This window comes from Aotus nancymaae, unplaced genomic scaffold (genome assembly GCF_030222135.1).
Source record: "Aotus nancymaae isolate 86718 unplaced genomic scaffold, 86718_ANA_hifiasm-v0.15.2.pri h1tg000079l, whole genome shotgun sequence".
Taxonomy (NCBI): Eukaryota; Metazoa; Chordata; class Mammalia; order Primates; family Aotidae; genus Aotus; species Aotus nancymaae.
Window position 1 is genome coordinate 5,468,342 of NW_026988494.1, and position 16,199 is coordinate 5,484,540.

A 16,199-nucleotide genomic window follows, 5' to 3' on the forward strand; every position below is an offset into this window, starting at 1 on the left:
TTATCATCTTCCCCATCTCCCTCTCACACAATAAGGTAGGCACTAGGGAAGGTAGCAGAGTCCCTGCCTTCAAAGTGCTTACAATCTTGGTGCTTACAATAAAAATGCAGATGAAGCGAGTATGTCATTAGAAGGCAACACATGAGAAATTAATAAGAAGATGGCCAGGTGCAGTGGCTCACGCCTGTAATCTCAGCACTTTGGAAGGCAAGGTGCACATATCACTTGAGGTCCGGAGTTGGAGACCAACTTGGTCAATATGGTGAAACCCCATCTCTACTAAAAAAAAAAAAAAAAAAAAAAAGAAAAGAAAAGAAAAGAAATTAGCTGGGCATGGTAGTGAGTGCCTGTAATTCCAGCTACTTGGGAGGCTGAGGCAGGAGAATGGTTTGAACCTGGGAGGCAGAGGTTGCAATGAGCCAAGATTGCACCACTGCACTCCTGCCTGGGAGACAGAGTAGGAGTCCGTCTCAAAAAAAAAAAAGAAAGAAAGAAAAAAGAAATTACTGTGAAGATGAATGTGTTGAGAGTCAGGGAAAAGTGAAACTCACTATGAGCTGAGCTGGTGGAAATGACTTCCTGAATGAATGAAATCCATGGTGGCTTCTCCATTTTGTACCGGAGGCACTGGTTTAGAGAGTGGGTAAGGACATGAACTGTAGAGCCAGGCTGCCATTGCTTGACAAGCTCAGCTCTGCCAGTAACGAGCTGTGTGACCCAGGCAGAGTACTTAGCCTCTCGGTGTCTAGGTCTCCTCCTCCCTAAAATGAGGGCCATAGTAATCATGCCTCCCTCATAGACCTGTGGGGAGGATAAAATGCCTTAGGCTAAATGAAGCACATAAGAAACTACGGACAGTCGTTCCTTATGACACCGTTTCTTGAGACGGAGGCATGTACACGCCAGTGCACAGAATCGTGTCTATGCAATCAGTTAATTCTGTCTGGAAGGAGTGTGTGTTTAAGACACCGCCTGGGATGACTTATAATGTAATCTTTAGGCAAAACGCTTTGTAATTGGTGCAGCTCTGAGAACACACGCATGTATTCCAGGCGGTGCCGCTGGGGCTCGGCGGGGCCGTGTCTGGTCTGCAAGGCGCGCTGGCTCGTGGGGGTTGCCGGGGAGCCCACGCTGCCTGGAGACTCGGGCCACTGAGTGCGAGACCCAGTCCCTGTGTGTCAGCAGCGCACACACTGATTTGAACCCTGCTTCGACGTGCGTGTCACGGCTTAAAAATAGCTGCTCATCTGTCAACCTGCCTTGGGCAGAAGCCGCGGGGGCGACAGCAGCAGGAGCGTCATGGCCGCGGCGCTGTCTGCGCCGGCGATCCGCCTTCGGGACTGAGGCCCAGCGCGCGCTTGCAAAGAGGTAGAGGGGCTGAGGCGGGCCTTCGCCTTCCCAGCTGGCTCCCCAGCCTGGGGAGGGGCGCCCAGCTCGGGGCTACGGGCGAGGGAGGGGACGGGGAAGCAGGCACCGGAGCCCAGCGAGCCAGCCGCGCTCTCCCGGGCACCCTCCCTCCGCGCGCGGGGCCGGGCTGCCTGGTTGGCGAAGACTGGGGCGACAGCCATGGACCTGTTACAACGGCGACCGCGACCGCAGACGGAGGGAGGGCGCGGCGAGCCGGGGCCCCTGGACGCCGACGGATGGGACTGGAGACTGCCCAGGGCTGAATGTATCCCGGGACAGAAAGGGGCTTCTGCAGACCCCTGGAAAAACAGCCCCACTACGCTCCTTCTTAAGACCTGGGCTCCTTGGCGCGTCCCCCTTTCCATTTATCACTGGTAGACAGCAGACTCTCTAAGAGGAAAGGCTGTATTGTAATAAAGTAATGGGGTCGTTAGGCCTGAGGTGCAAAGGGAGAAGAAGATGATGGTGATGGTGATGATTGTGGTGGTGATGGTGGTGATGGTGACGGCTATAGTGCTTTATTTCTGTGCTCCTTCTGGTCCTAGCCATTGAAAACTATCTCTCTCCCTAGACACCCTAAGATCCAGTCTTCCCTCACCAGTCCTGATCCTAAGACCCCTGCTTCTAATGCCCTGTAAATGCTTGGTTTCCCTTGGCACTGGGGGAAGGGAGAGCTGGGCCCTAGCTAGGGGTGTGAGATAGGGACCAGAGTGTGGGCAGGGACAAAGATGGCCTCTCACTGTCGGTCACAGAGTTGAAGTCCTTCTGGCAGAAGGCCAGGAAGGGAGTGGTAGGGGATTCTGAAGGCTCCAGGACCTCCAGCTTTCAAACAGGCAGGACCACTGGTGTGAGGGGATGGGGAGGGAGGGGCCTTGCCATTGCTGCCTCCCTGCCTGAAGATCCCAGGGCAAGCCTCAAATGCTGGTCCTTTCCAGCCCTGCAGCTCAACAGATCATCTGAGACACACCTGCTGAGCCCCTCATTAAGGACCTCATTCGCTTTGTAGAATCACTTGACTCCAACAGCCATACGGTTGGTAATTCTCAGCCTCTGAGCTCCTGGACCTGGCAGAATCCCTCATTTTTCCGTCTCCTTCCTGCTTTTTAGGCCCCCACCATCCCACCTCTGTCCCCCTCCCCTCAAGACACACACAGACAAAACACCCCAGCCCTGCTTCGATTCAGAAATTCTCACATCAGAGCTGAGATCTGATCACTAATATCCTGACACTGATCCAAGGAGGCTGGTCTGCCTGTTGTGCACATAGATTGGTGCCTTCGTCCAGGAGCTCATGCATTCAGCAAGTATTTTTTTTTCCCAAACTTATCCTTTCTCTTTATTGCTATTCCCCACTCATCCCCTCCCCCCTCCCCCACCCTTCCCATGAAGGGTTTATCTCTAAGGCAGTGGCAGGTCAGGAAGGGGTTAAAGTCTAACTCTTTGGCACAGAGGTGGCAGGCCTGGCATGTGTCATGGCCTCAGCTGCTGTTGTCTCCCTGCTAATTCTCTCTGGATGGGTTCAAAGCCACCCCCAACCCCATCCCAGCTCCCTAGGCTCTCTGCCCATAGCCCCAGGCAGATGAGACCCAGATTCCAGCTGGCAAGAGCCCCAGCAGTGGGGACAGCCACCTAAGTGCCAAGTGTGTGTGCGTGTATGTCTGTATGCGTGCTGGCAGTGGGGGTGGGGTGATGGAGCAGAAACCCAGCAGCTGGGCAGCTCCCTCTCCCCGTAAACAAGGACATGTGACTCTCCCACCTCATTGCGTGGCGGAGCCAAAGAGCTGAGCAAAAGGAGCTGCCGCAGCTTGAAGGAAAGCCACCCCTGAAGGCTCCCGCCAGAGCCAGGCTTACCTTTTCTCCCTCAAGAATCCTCTCCCCAGGGACCAACCCTGGGAAGGAAAGCAGCTGCTCTGGACTCACTCAGGTGTGTCTCACATCCCCTCCTCTTCCAGCAGCGGCCACCTGGCGACAGACCCCATCATCGACGCAGCCACTCCCGCAGCTGCCTCGGTTTCTGCCACCTCTAAGATGTGCCCTGGTAACTGGCTTTGGGCTTCCGTGACTTTTATGGCCCGCTTCTCCCGGAGCAGCTCGAGGTCTCCCGTTCGAACTCGAGGGACCCTGGAGGAGATGCCAACCGTTCAACATCCTTTCCTCAATGTCTTTGAGTTGGAGCGGCTCCTCTACACAGGCAAGACAGCCTGTAACCATGCCGACGAGGTCTGGCCAGGCCTCTACCTCGGAGACCAGTATGTATCGGGCAGGCTGGGCCCACGGCAAAGCGTGCGCGTGTGTGTGTGTGTGTGTGTGTGTGTGTGCACCGAAGAGGAAGGGCAGCCAACAGGCATAGAGTGGTGTCCGTGGTTCCCGGTTGAAGATTGAGGGGACAGGGCACATGGGCTGAGAGTAGAGGCTGCAGGTTTGGGAGAGTTTGGGCAGGATTATTGAAACACTCAACTCCAGCTGGTCACAGTGTCTCTTGCCTGGAATCCCAGCACTTCAAGAGGCCGAGGCAGGAGTATCTAGAGTCCAGTTCTAGACCAGCCTGGGCAGCAAAGCTAGACCCCCATTTCCGCTTTTAATTTTTTTACCCCCTGCGATGCAGGTGGCCTCTGACAAAATTTTTTTTTTTTTTTTTTTTGAGACAGAGTCTCATTCTGTTACCCAGGTTGGAGTGCAATGGCGCAATCTCGGCTCACTGCAACCTCCGCCTCCCGGGTTCAAGCAATTCTCCTGCCTCAGCCTCCCGAGTAGCTGGGACTACAGGCACCTGCCACAACACCTGGCTAACTTTTGTATTTTTTTTAGTAGAGACGGGGTTTTACCATATTGGCCAGGCTGGTCTCAAACTCCTGACCTTGTGATCCACCCGCCTCAGCCTCCCAGAGTGCTGGGATTACAGGCGTGAACTGCCATGACCGGCCTATTATTTTAAAATAAAATAAAAATACTCAACTCTGGACAGAAAGACTCTGTTTCAGTAATAATGTCATTCGTGTATCACGTATTTAAGTGCCAGTGCTTTTAACAGCACCTTGAGAAAATGCACTGCAAAAAAAAAAAAGTGCCAGTGCTACATACCAGGCACAATGGATGACTTCTCTGACCTTCCATCTATTGTGCGATGGCTCTGGGAAAAGGCAGGCGCTGGAAGCCAGGAGTCATAGGTAGGAAGCTGCAGTGGTTCCTCTTGAGAGCAGGCAGGGCGGCGGCACCTACAGAGATTCTGCACAGCTGCGGCTGTGGAGAGAGAAACATTCCTCTTTGAGGAAGAGCCGTCCCCACTTCTCTCTCTCAAAGCCTTTGCCATATACAAGGATTTTTGTTTGCTTCTTTGTTTGTTTTGGTTTTGTTGTTTTGTTGTTGTTTTGGGGGGTGTTTTTGGAGATGGAGTCTCACTCTGTCACCCAGGCTGGGAGCAGTGGTGTGATCTCAGCTCACTGCAACCTCTGCCTCCTGGATTCAAGCGATTCCCCTGTCAGCCTCCTGAGTAGTTAAGACTATAGGCACACACTGCCACGCCTGGCTTTTTTTTTTTTTTTTAATTTTAGTAGAGATGTGGTTTCACCATGTTGCCCAGGCTGATCTTGAACTCCTGAGCTCAGGCAGTCCGTCCACCTCGGCCTCCCAAAGTGCTAGGATTATAGGCATGAGCCACTGCGACCAGCATTTTTTTTTGGAGACAGAGTCTTACTCTTATTGCCCAGGCTGGAGTGCAATGGCATGATCTCAGCTCAGCGCAACCTCTGTCTCCCGGGTTCAAGCAATTCTCCTGCCTCAGTCCCCTGAGTAGCTGGGATTACAGACATTCACCACCACGTCCGGCTAATTTTGTATTTTTTAGTAGAGAGAGGGTTTCTCCACGTTGATCAGGCTGGTCTTGCACTCCCGACCTCAGGTGATCCGCCCGCCTCAGCCTCCCAAAGTGCTGGGATTACAGGTGTGAGCCACCACACTCAGCTGTTGTTGTTTTTGAGACAGGGTCTTGCTCTGTTGCCCAGGCTGGAGTGCAGTGGCCCAATTTTGGCTCATGGCAAACTCCGCCTCCCAGGTTCAAGCGATTCTCCTGCCTCAGCCTCCCGAGTAGCTGAGATTACAAGCACCTGCCACCACACCCAGCTGATTTTTGTATTTTTAGTAGAGACAGGGTTTAGTCATGTTGGCCAGGCTGACTTTGAACTCCTGGCCTCAAGCGATCCACCCACTTTGGCCTCCCAGAGGGCTGGGACTACAAGCGTGAGCCACCATGCCTGGCCTACAAGGATATTTTTAACGTGCATTATCTCTCTTAATCATCACAGCAGCCCTGTGAGGTAAGTTTCACTATCCCCAGGTTATAGATGAGAAGACTGAAGCTCAGAAAAGCTGTGACTGGCCCAAGGTCACACGGGTTGTAAGTAGTAGAGCCAGGACCTGGAGGCTCAAGTTCAGTGCTCCTTCTGCTTGAGGAGTTTGCACTGGACAGGGCCTCTGCCCTAAGATATGACTGTGGTGCCCAGGGCCATCTGCCACCAAGCTGAGGGGTCTGAGCTGGGTGTACACCTGAAGATGACATCATAAAACAGGGTAAATGTGAGCCATAGAGTATCTGGCAAAAACACTGGAGGATTCTGGGTGTCACCGAGAGTACAGAGTCTCAGGGGAGTTCGGTGTGGCGGTGAGGGTTAGAACCATACCATCTCAGGGTGAGCAGGGCCAATGAAATGAGCAGAACAATCTGCCTGACATTCATTTCCCCTCCGTAGCATCCAAGGCTGCAAGCCCATCTCCTCTTTCTGTCCGAATACTCCAGGGACAGCAGGAAAACCACTCTCTCTCCAGGCGCTCCACCCTTTCCTCAGCTAGATTCCACCATTAGGATGTACTTCCTTGTATGAAATTAAAATCAGCTGGTCAGGCGTGGTGGCTCACGCCCATAATCATAGCACTTTGGAAGGCCTAGGTGGGGCCTAGGAGATCCAGAGTTCAAGACCATCCTGGCCAACATGGTGAAATCCTGTCTCTACTAAAAATACAAAAATTAGCACGGCATTGTGGCGCGCACCTGTAATCCCAGCTACTCAGGCGGCTGAGGCAGGAGAATTGCTTGAACCTGGGAGACAGAGGCTGCAGTGAGCTAAGATCAAACCATTGCACTCCCGCCTGGGCAACATAGCAAGACTCTGTCCCCAAAAATAAAAATAATTGAAATCTGCTTCCCTGGAGCTTTAATTCCTTGATCCTCACTCTACCCTTGAGAACCCTACTGATCCAAGACAATCCCGATTCCAGAAAACACACTTTCAGTTTTATTACGGCTATTTTCGCCCCACCCCTTTAGTCTTCTCCTCTCCAGGCAAGACATCCCCCATACCTTCAACCACAGCTCACAGGACAAGACTCTAAGTCATTGCCCATCTTGGTTCCCCTCTTCTGGGTCATTAGTAAGTAAAGTAATGTCCTTAGGCCAATAGTAGGATCCAGGAGGCCTGGCACGGTGGCCCACGCCTGTCATCCAGCACTTTGGAAGGCAAAGGTGGGAGAATAACTTGAGATCAGGAGTTCAAGACCAGCCTGGCCAACATGGTAAAACCTCATCTCTACTAAAGATACAAAAATTATCTGGGTGTGGTGGCATGTGCCTGTAATCCCAGCTACCTGGGAGGCTGAGGAAGAAGAATCGCTTGAACCCAGGAGGTGGAGGTGGTAATGAGCACTCCTACCTGGGCAACAGAGCGAGACTCTATCTCAAAAAAAAAAAAAAAAAGAGGCCAAGCGTGGTGGCTCACACCTGTAATCCCAGCACTTTGGGAGGCCAAGGCAGGCAGATCACCTGAGGTTGGGAGTTCGAGACCAGCCTGACCAACATGGAGAAACTCTGTCTCTACTAAAAACACAAAATTAGCCAGGCGTGGGGGTGCATGCCTTTAATCTCAGCTACTTGGGAGGGTGAGGGCAGGAGAATTGCTTGAACCTGGGAGGTGGAGGTTGCACTGAGCTGAGATTGTGCCATTGCACTCCAACCTGGGCAACAGAACGAGACTCTGTCTCAAAAAAAAAAAAAAAAGAATCAATAATAGGATTCAGATAGTTCACAGGCTGTAGACAAAGGACTTTTCCCAACAACCTGGCTTTCCCAGCCTCTTTTCTATCCTTCCTCTAACCTCTACTCAATGCAGGGACATGGCTAACAACCGCCGGGAGCTTCGCCGCCTGGGCATCACGCACGTCCTCAACGCCTCGCACAGCCGGTGGCGAGGCACGCCCGAGGCCTACGAAGGGCTGGGCATCCGCTACCTGGGTGTCGAGGCCCACGACTCGCCAGCCTTTGACATGAGCATCCACTTCCAGACAGCTGCCGACTTCATCCACCGCGCACTGAGCCAGCCAGGAGGTAGGAGGGGAATGCTGGGAGCAGGAAAGAACAGGGTACCTGGAATTTGGGGAAGCCCAAGGGTCAGAGTGGAGTGAGGTTTTAGCCACATGATAAAATGCTCAGGATCTTATCAGGAAAGAAAAAATATATTCTCTCAACATTTTTTTTAAAGCAATACAGAAAAAGACAAGAAGGAAATTATCCAAAATGTTAATAGTGGCAAGTTACACCTGAGTGGCAAGATTATACGTGATTTAATTTTTTCTTTTTTGGTTTTTTTGAGATGGAGTCTCATTCTGTCACCCAGGCTGGAGTGCAGTGACATGATCTCGGCTCACTGCAACCTCTGCCTCCCGGGTTCAAGTGATTCTCCTGCCTCAGCCTCCAGACTAGCTGGGATTTCAGGTGCCTGCCACCATACCAAGATAATTTTTGTATTTTTAGTAGAGACTTGGTTTTACCATTTTGACCGGCTGGTCTCGAACCCCTGACCTCAGGTGATCTGCCCACCTCGGCATCCCAAAGTGCTGGGATTACAGGCGTGAGCCACTGTGCCCAGCCGGCAGGAGGATTTCTTAAGCCCAGGAATTAGAGGTTGTCGTGAGCTATGATTGTACCACTGCACTCAGCCTGAGCAACAGAGCAATATCCTATCTCTAAATACACACACACACACACACACACACACACACACACACACACACACACATCCAATGATTGAGAATAACAAGCTAGAATGATAGGGAAATTGAGGAAGGGGTCAGAGAGACACGACAGTGTTTTCGATTGATACATTCAAGCTACTCTGTGCAAAGCTGGCCCTCACATCAGTGGTGAGTCTCCACCTTTGAGTCCTTTCAGGCTTATGGACACTGAGCCACTGCATGTCCTCTTCCTCTCATTCTCTCCAGGCCTCTCCCCGTTTGCTGGGGATCTGCATTCCTAACTTTCACTCATCTGCACCTGTTCCTGTCTTCATGCACCTGTATTTACCTGTCTTCCTCTTCCCTGTCCATGTCACCCTTTCTTTTATCTTTTTTTCTTTCCTTCCTTCCTTCCTTCTCTTTCTTTCCTTCCTTCCTTTGTTCCTTCTTTCTTCCTTCCCTCCCTCCCTCCCTCCTTTCTTTCTCTCTCTCTCTCTTTCTTTCTTTCTTTCTTGATGGAGTTTTGTTCTTGTTACCCAGGCACGATCTCGGCTCATTGCAACCTCCACCTCCCAGGTTCTAGTGATTCTCCTGCCTCAGTCTCTTGAGTAGCTGGGATTGCAGGCACCTGCCACCACGCCTAGCTAATTTTTGTATTTTTAGTAGAAATGAGGTTTCACCATGTTGGCCAGGCTGGCCTTGAACTCCTGACCTTCAGTGATCCACACTCTTCGGCCTCCCAAAGTACTGGGATTACAGGTGTGAGCCACCGTGCCCAGCCCCGTGTCACCCTTTCCCCAGCCTCCTCCAAGCTGCCACAAGTGGTCTCACAGCTCGCTCTCTCTGTGTCTCTCCTCTCAGGTAAGATCCTGGTGCATTGTGCTGTGGGCGTGAGCCGATCCGCCACCCTGGTACTGGCCTACCTCATGCTGTACCACCACCTCACCCTTGTGGAGGCCATCAAGAAAGTCAAAGACCACCGAGGCATCATCCCCAACCGGGGCTTCCTGAGGCAGCTCTTGGCCCTGGACCGCAGGCTGCGGCAGGGTCTAGAGGCATGAGGGGAGGGGAGAGGTCAGGCCAGGCCCGTGGGTGGGTCCCTGGCTCCCAGCTGGAGAAAGGAAGCCCGGGTGGCAGGTAGCAGGAGGCCCAGATCACCCATCCTCCCCTGGGGACGGGAGAGGCCGAGCCCCAGGCCACTGTCAATCTTTGTGGGAGGGGACGGGGAGTGAGGTTGGGCCGCGTGGTGGACGGGCACCCAGGAAGGGTTGACTGGGGAAGGAGGCAGCTAGGCTGTAAATGGAGATGGTCCTGGGATTCGAACACCGCTGGGATCTGGCCAGGGTGCTCCCAGGGATTCACAGTCCCTTCCCCTCTTTGTGCCCAAGTGTTCCTCTCTCTCCCTCGCCAAAACAAAAGGGCCATCTCTGCCCTGCACGTGTGCAGAAAGTCAGGGATGCAGCAGGCGTGAGTGCAATCGTGTAGAATTGTGTGAAACCCCTAGCATAGAGACAGACCGCAAAGAGATGGTGTGAAAAGTTTGCAGAACCAGAGAGAGAACCCCACAGACTTTTCACTCCAAGCGCAGAGGAGGCAGCGTGGAGGGTTGGCATTGGACCCAGGCTGCTGCTTGGGGCCAAAAACGTACAAAGGTGCATGGCTGGCAGGCTTCAGATGGTTACTCGCTTACCGGAATCCAAGTGTCTAGAGGAAAAATAAAGATCATGAAAAAGAAGAGACTTTCTTGAAGTCATTGACAGTTTGAAAGAGTTCTAGGCCTCTCTCCTGGGGACCTCGGCCTTGCTGGGAAAAAGGGCAGTTCCTAACTCCCTTATATCCTCTCCCAGCCTTCAAACCTCCACCAGTTCTCCTGGTGCTCTTTGTCTCAAGTCCAATTTCACGCTTCCACAGCCGTATCTTGGGCTGTTGTTTCCAGATAGTCCACCAGAGGGCAGCAGAGGACCAGAAATTTCAGGTCTGCAACAAGCTCTGTTGCCGCTCAGAAGGCATTCCCCTGTACCTTCCCAGCTTAAAAGAGATCTCTATTCACACACATGGGTGTTATGAAATATAACGTGACCGGGCGCGGTGGGTCATGCCTGTAATACTAGCACTTTGGGAAACCGAAGGGGGCCTATTGTTTCAGCCCGAGAGTTCAAGATCAGCCTGGGCAACATGGCGAGACTCCATCTCTACAAAAAAATGTAAAAATTGGCCAGGGTAGGGTGGAGCATGCCTGTAGTCCCAGCTACTTAGGAGGCTGGCATGGGAGGATCGCTTGAGCCCGGGAGGTTCAGACTAACAGTGAGCTGTGATGGCACCACCGCACTCCAACCTGGGCAACAGAGCAACACTTTGTCTCAAAAAAAAAAAGGTATATTTGATCAAAGAACGGGCTTCCAGATTATCCTCACAAAGCAGTTTGTACATTTTTATTGTTTAACAAAGCCATGTTATGGCTGTGCTCAGGCACGCTTCTGTCTTTTTAGATACCAACTCATTTAATCCTCATCAAAGTCCTGTGAAGTAGGTGTAATTGCCGTTGCTTAGGAATGGGCAGATTGAGTTCACCTAATTTGCCCGAGGACACACAAATAGTAAATGGAAGAGCTAGGATTTTTACTTGCGCTCTCAGGCTCCAGAATCTATGTAGATAACATCATCCTACTACGTTCGGCCTTCAACTCCGCCATCTCAGGTTGTATGTTGGTGTGTGTATGTGTGTGTGTATTGGGGGAGGGAGGAGAAGAACTGCTGCCGAGACTTCAGACTGGTCAGCCCCACTCTTACTAGCTCTGAGAGTCTACGAGATCAATTGACTGAAGATTTCCCTATCTTTTCTAGAGGGTTCTCTAACGTTGCCACTCTTCTAGAGGAATCTGTGTAGTTCAAGGGGGAGAACTGGGAGGCACAGCCTGGATGTCACACAGAATCAGTCCTATCGTTCAGGGGGGCCGAGGGTGACACCTGTCACAAATGAGTCTCACTCCCACTTCCAAAACCGAAGAATCCAGCCTTCCCCATCCTGTTCTTGGGCAGTTAACCATTTGATTCCAGACAATGGACCAGAGCATTAATAGGAATAAGTTCAGACTGTGCTTCAAGCTCAGGGAGCCTCAATGCTCTGAAATTGAGATCCAAGTCAATCTTGTCATCCTATCCCTTCTTCCCTTATCACCTCCAGCCTCCAACTCTGCCATGTTGACTGAAACCCTTGAGCAGACCCCCGGAGCCTTTGCTGTCTCTGGGGAGGTGGGGGGATGTTTGCCCAGTCCTTCATCCCTACAACTAATCCCAGCTGGGAAATTCCACAGGGATAAAGCTAAGAGAAAACTACTGACTCTTCCCCCACTTTTTTATGTGCACTACCCCACCATCTGTGATTGTTATAATAAATTTATTTTTCCTGTGTTAAAAAAAAAAAAAAAAAGACTGATTCTGAGCCCCAGTTTGGCAGATGGAGCTGGAAATACACAGGTAGGCGGCTCAGAATTATGCTGGCTGTACTGGGTTCAGCACTACTGCACCAAAGGGCCCCTGCTAGAAACGGATCCCTTAAAGAAAAGGAGGACTGAGGCCAGGCGCAGTGGCTCATGCCTATAATCTTAGCACTTTTGGGAGGCCAAGGCGGGCAAATCACAAGGTCAGGAGTTCGAGACCAACCTGGCCAAGATGGTGAAACCCTGTCCCTACTAAAAATACCAAAAAGTTAGCTGGGTGTGGTGGCACATGCCTGTAATCCTAGCTACTCATGAGGCCGAGGCAGGAGAATTGCTTGAACCTAGGAGGTGGAGATTGCAGTGAGCAGAGATCCCACCACTGCACTCCAGCCTGGACAACAGAGACTCCGGCTCAAAAAAAAAAATAAATGAAATGAAAAGGAGGATTGAATAGAAAAAGAATGGGCCGGATTATAAGGAAAGATGAACCCTGTTTATCGTAAGTTTCTTTATTACCTTTTTTTGAGTGGGATGAAGGGGCAAGAGTTTCAAAAGTTTATGAGAAAGCCCTGTTCACACCAAAATCCCCAGAACTTGTGAATATGCCCCCTTATCGGACCAAAGGAACTTTGCCCATGATTAAAATGACAACCTGGAGATGAGGAGATTACCCCGGAGTATCTGAGTGGGCCCCATCACAGTAATCCTTAAAAGTAGACAACCAGATGGGCATAGTGGTTCACACCTGCAATCCTATCGCTTTGGAAGGCCACAGCAGGAGGATGGCTTGAGGCCAGAAGTCTGAGACCAGCCCCGGCATCTCTACAAACAAACAAACGAAAATTTTAAAAATTAGCCAGGCGTGGTTTTAAAAATTAGCCGGGTTAAAACCACGCCTGGCTAATTTTTAAAATTTTCGTTTGTTTGTAGAGATGGGTCCAGCCTCCCACGGCGGAGGTGGGAGGACCACTTGAGCCCAGGAATTTGAGACTGCAGTGATCCATGATCCTGCCGCTGCACTCCAGCCTCAGCAACAGAGCAAGACACTGTCTCTATAAAAAATTAAAATTAAAAAGTGGTAGCCAGGCACGGTGGCTCACACCTGTAATCCCAACACTTTGGGAAGCCAAGGTGGGTGGATCACGAGGTCAAGAGTTCAAGACCAGCCTGACCAACATGGTGAAACCCCGTCTCTACTAAAAATACAAAAATTAGCCAGGCATGATAGCACATGTCTGTGTCTTCTTTTTTTTTCTTTGAGATGGAGTCTTGCTCTGTGGCCCAGGCTGGGGTGCAGTGGAGCGATCTGGGCTCTCTGCAACCTCCACCTCCCCGGATTCAAGTGATTCTCATGCCACCACACCCGGCTAACTTTTTGTATTTTTAGTAGAGTTGGGGTTTCACTATGTTGGCGAGGCTGGTCACGAACTCATGACCTCAAGTGATCCACCCACCTCAGCTTCCCGAAGTGCTGGGATTACAGGCATGAACCACTGTTCCTGGCCCCAAATTGCTTTCTAAGGTGCCCTGGGATTCACCTTTTACAAACTATAAAATCTCATCAGGTGGGTTTTATTTAGCCCTCTATAATGTGGCTTAGTTTCCAACCCGACTCTGGCACATCACATGAAAGGCAAAGGAGGAAATAGCCAGGAAGCCGTGGCTCAAATCGTAATCCTAGCACTTTGGGAGGCTAAGGCAGGCAGATCATTTGAGCCTAGGAATTTGAGACCAGCCTGGGCAACATAGGAAGATCCTGTCTCTACAAAAAATACAAAAATTAGCCAGGCATGGTGGCGCATACCTGTAGTCCCAGGTAGTTGGGAGGGTGAGGTGGGAGGATTGCTTGAACCCTGGAGGCAAAGGTTGCAGTGAGCCAAGATGATGCCTCTGCACTCCAGCCCGGACAACAGAGTGAGCTGCTGTCTCAAAATAATAATAATAATAATCACTCTATTATTTTTTTGAGACTGAGTCTCGCTCTGTTGCCCAGGCTGGAGTGCAATGACCCACTCTCGGTTCACTGCAACTTCCGCCTCCCCAGGTTCAAGCAATTCTCCTGCCTCAGCCTCCCAAGTAGCTGGGATTACAGACATGTGCCACCACGCCCAGCTAATTTTCATATTTTTAGTAAAGACGGGGTTTCACCATGTTGGCCAGGATGGTCTCAATCTCCTGACCTCATGATCCACCTGCCTCAGCCTCCTAAAGAGCTGGGATTACAGGTGTGAGCCACCGCGCCCAGCTAGCTTAGCATCTTTTAAAGGTCTAAACAGGAAACATTTGCCATTTATTGTCCCTAAGAGCAGAGACCTATGAGAGACTTCATCTACACAGCAAGAATTCTCATCTCTACAACCCCTTACCTATATTCAGACACCACTTTCTATTGATTCCAGGTCTTTAGATGATAACTCTTTCAACCAATTGCCAATCATAAAATCCTTGAACCCACCTGTGACTTGTAAGCCTTACTTCGGGTTGTCCTGCCTTTCCAGGCTGAACCAATGTGAACCTCACATGTACTGATTGATGTCTTATGTCTGTATAAATCCAAGCTGTAACCCAATGACGTTGGGCACATGTTCTCAGGACCTCTTGAGACTGTCCCTTTGGCCATGGTCATTCATATTTGGCTCAGAATAAACCTCTTTAAGTATTTTTACAGAACGTGACTCTTCGTCAACACAGCCCTACTGATAGGGCTTGATTTTAGCCCAACGAGATCTGTGTCAGACTTCTGACCTACCTAAGAGAATAAATTTGTGTCCTTTAAACCATTAAGTTTGTGGTCATACCATTCTATCAATCCAGTTGCTTCAGGAAAAAAATAAATAAATAAAAATAAAAAGTAATAAAAAAAGAAAGAAAAAGTTTGTGGTCATTTATTACAGCAGCAACAGGGTTCTAATATGAGCCCCTTGACTCCAGCTGCTGATTACAAATGACAGAACTCATCTTTAACATGGTTTGAGAAATTGGCGATTAGATAAGGATGTGTCTGTCAAAGGCTTTAAAGCAGGGGTTGCAAATGAAAAGCTCAAGAGCAAAGCCTCCAGAAGAGGGTGTTTCGTTTTCTGTACACTGCTTCAATAACTAGAAAACTTGACATGAAGTTTGGGTTTCTAGTTTCTCTTAAAAAGTTAAAAGGGAGGCCAGGTGTTGGAGCTCATACCTGTACTCCCAGCACTTTGGGAGGTCAAGGCAGGAGGATCACTTCAAGACCAGCCTGGGAAACAAAGCAAGATTCTTGTCTCTACAAAAGCAGAAAAATTAGCCGGGCATGGTGGTGCATGCCTGTAGTCCCAGCTACTTGAAGATCTGAGGCAGGAGGATGGCAGAAGCCTGGGAGTTGGAGGTTGCAGTGAGCTGTGATCAAGCCACTGCACTCCAAGCTGGGTGACAAAGCAAGATCATGTCTCAAAAAAAATAAATAAATAAAGGTATTATTCATCTTAAGAACTCAGGCTAAGTAAGGCCAGGCACAGTGGCTCACCCTGTAATTCCAGCTCTTTGCGGGGCCAAGGCAGGCAGATCACCTGAGGTCAGGAGTTCAAGTCCAGCCTGGCCAACATGGTGAAATTCTGTCTCTACTACAAATAGCCAGGCATGGTGGCACACAGCTGTAGTTTCAGCTACTTGGGACACTGAGGCATGAGAATCACTTGAACCCAGGAGTGAGAGGTTGCAGTGAGCCGAGAGCATGCCACTTCACTCCAACATGGACAACAGAGTGAGACACCATCTCAAAAAAAAAAAAAGGAACTCAGGCTAGCTCACCTTCTCTCATCTTCTTCCAGTCCCCACTCCTCCCCCAGCCATTCTGAGAATGTTCTTAGTTTTGGGGCAGTGGTCGCTGGCCTTCAAAATGGCCTGATACAGCAGACACTTAAGCCCCCAGCCAGATTCCCACCCAGCATCTGGAGCCAGCCTGGGAGAAGGTGGCTAACACAGCCAGGCCACTCAGGAAGGAACTTTGGAAACAAATGGGTAGAGGCCAAGCCCTGCCCCTGGGAAGCAGAGAGGGAGATGTGTTTATCAGTTACCAGGCAGGCTTCTTTCTGAAGGCCTTCCCAGGAAAAGGCCAAATGCCTCCTCCTCCTGGATAACTTTCCCCAGAGCAGTTTGTGTTCTGGAGAGGTAGCAGATGAATTCAGGCCCCTCCTCTCTGGCCCCTGGAGTTTACTCGCAAACTGAGCTGGGGCTGGGCAACTTCACATCCTCGGTGAATTTTTTTTTTCATTTTTCACTTCCTCAATCTATAACCGTGACAGAGCCTAAGCTCTTGACTCCAGTCCAAACCAATGGCAGCCTACAAGAGCACAAGGCCAGGCCGGGCATGGTGGCTCACGC

The 16,199-nt window shown here is 50.6% G+C and overlaps 1 protein-coding gene across 1 annotated transcript; it reads left to right on the plus strand.

Moving 5' to 3' along the window:
- The first annotated feature begins 1,086 nt into the window (after positions 1–1,086).
- Positions 1,087–10,694, plus strand: DUSP26 (dual specificity phosphatase 26). The gene is made up of 4 exons (XM_012476081.2): positions 1,087–1,368; positions 3,360–3,656; positions 7,566–7,780; positions 9,268–10,694. The coding sequence occupies exons 2-4, from the start codon at positions 3,436–3,438 to the stop codon at positions 9,465–9,467; spliced, it is 636 nt and encodes a 211-aa protein (XP_012331504.1). The 5' UTR covers positions 1,087–1,368; positions 3,360–3,435; the 3' UTR covers positions 9,468–10,694.
- The last annotated feature ends 5,505 nt before the right edge of the window (positions 10,695–16,199 follow it).

Bases quoted from the DNA above. Each gene is read 5' to 3' on its own strand.
- DUSP26 (XM_012476081.2), top strand. From the start codon at position 3,436: ATGTGCCCTGGTAACTGGCTTTGGGCTTCCGTGACTTTTATGGCCCGC. The intron at 3,657-7,565 runs GTATGTATCGGG...TACTCAATGCAG, and splicing joins GGCCTCTACCTCGGAGACCA to GGACATGGCTAACAACCGCC. The intron at 7,781-9,267 runs GTAGGAGGGGAA...CTCTCCTCTCAG, and splicing joins CGCACTGAGCCAGCCAGGAG to GTAAGATCCTGGTGCATTGT.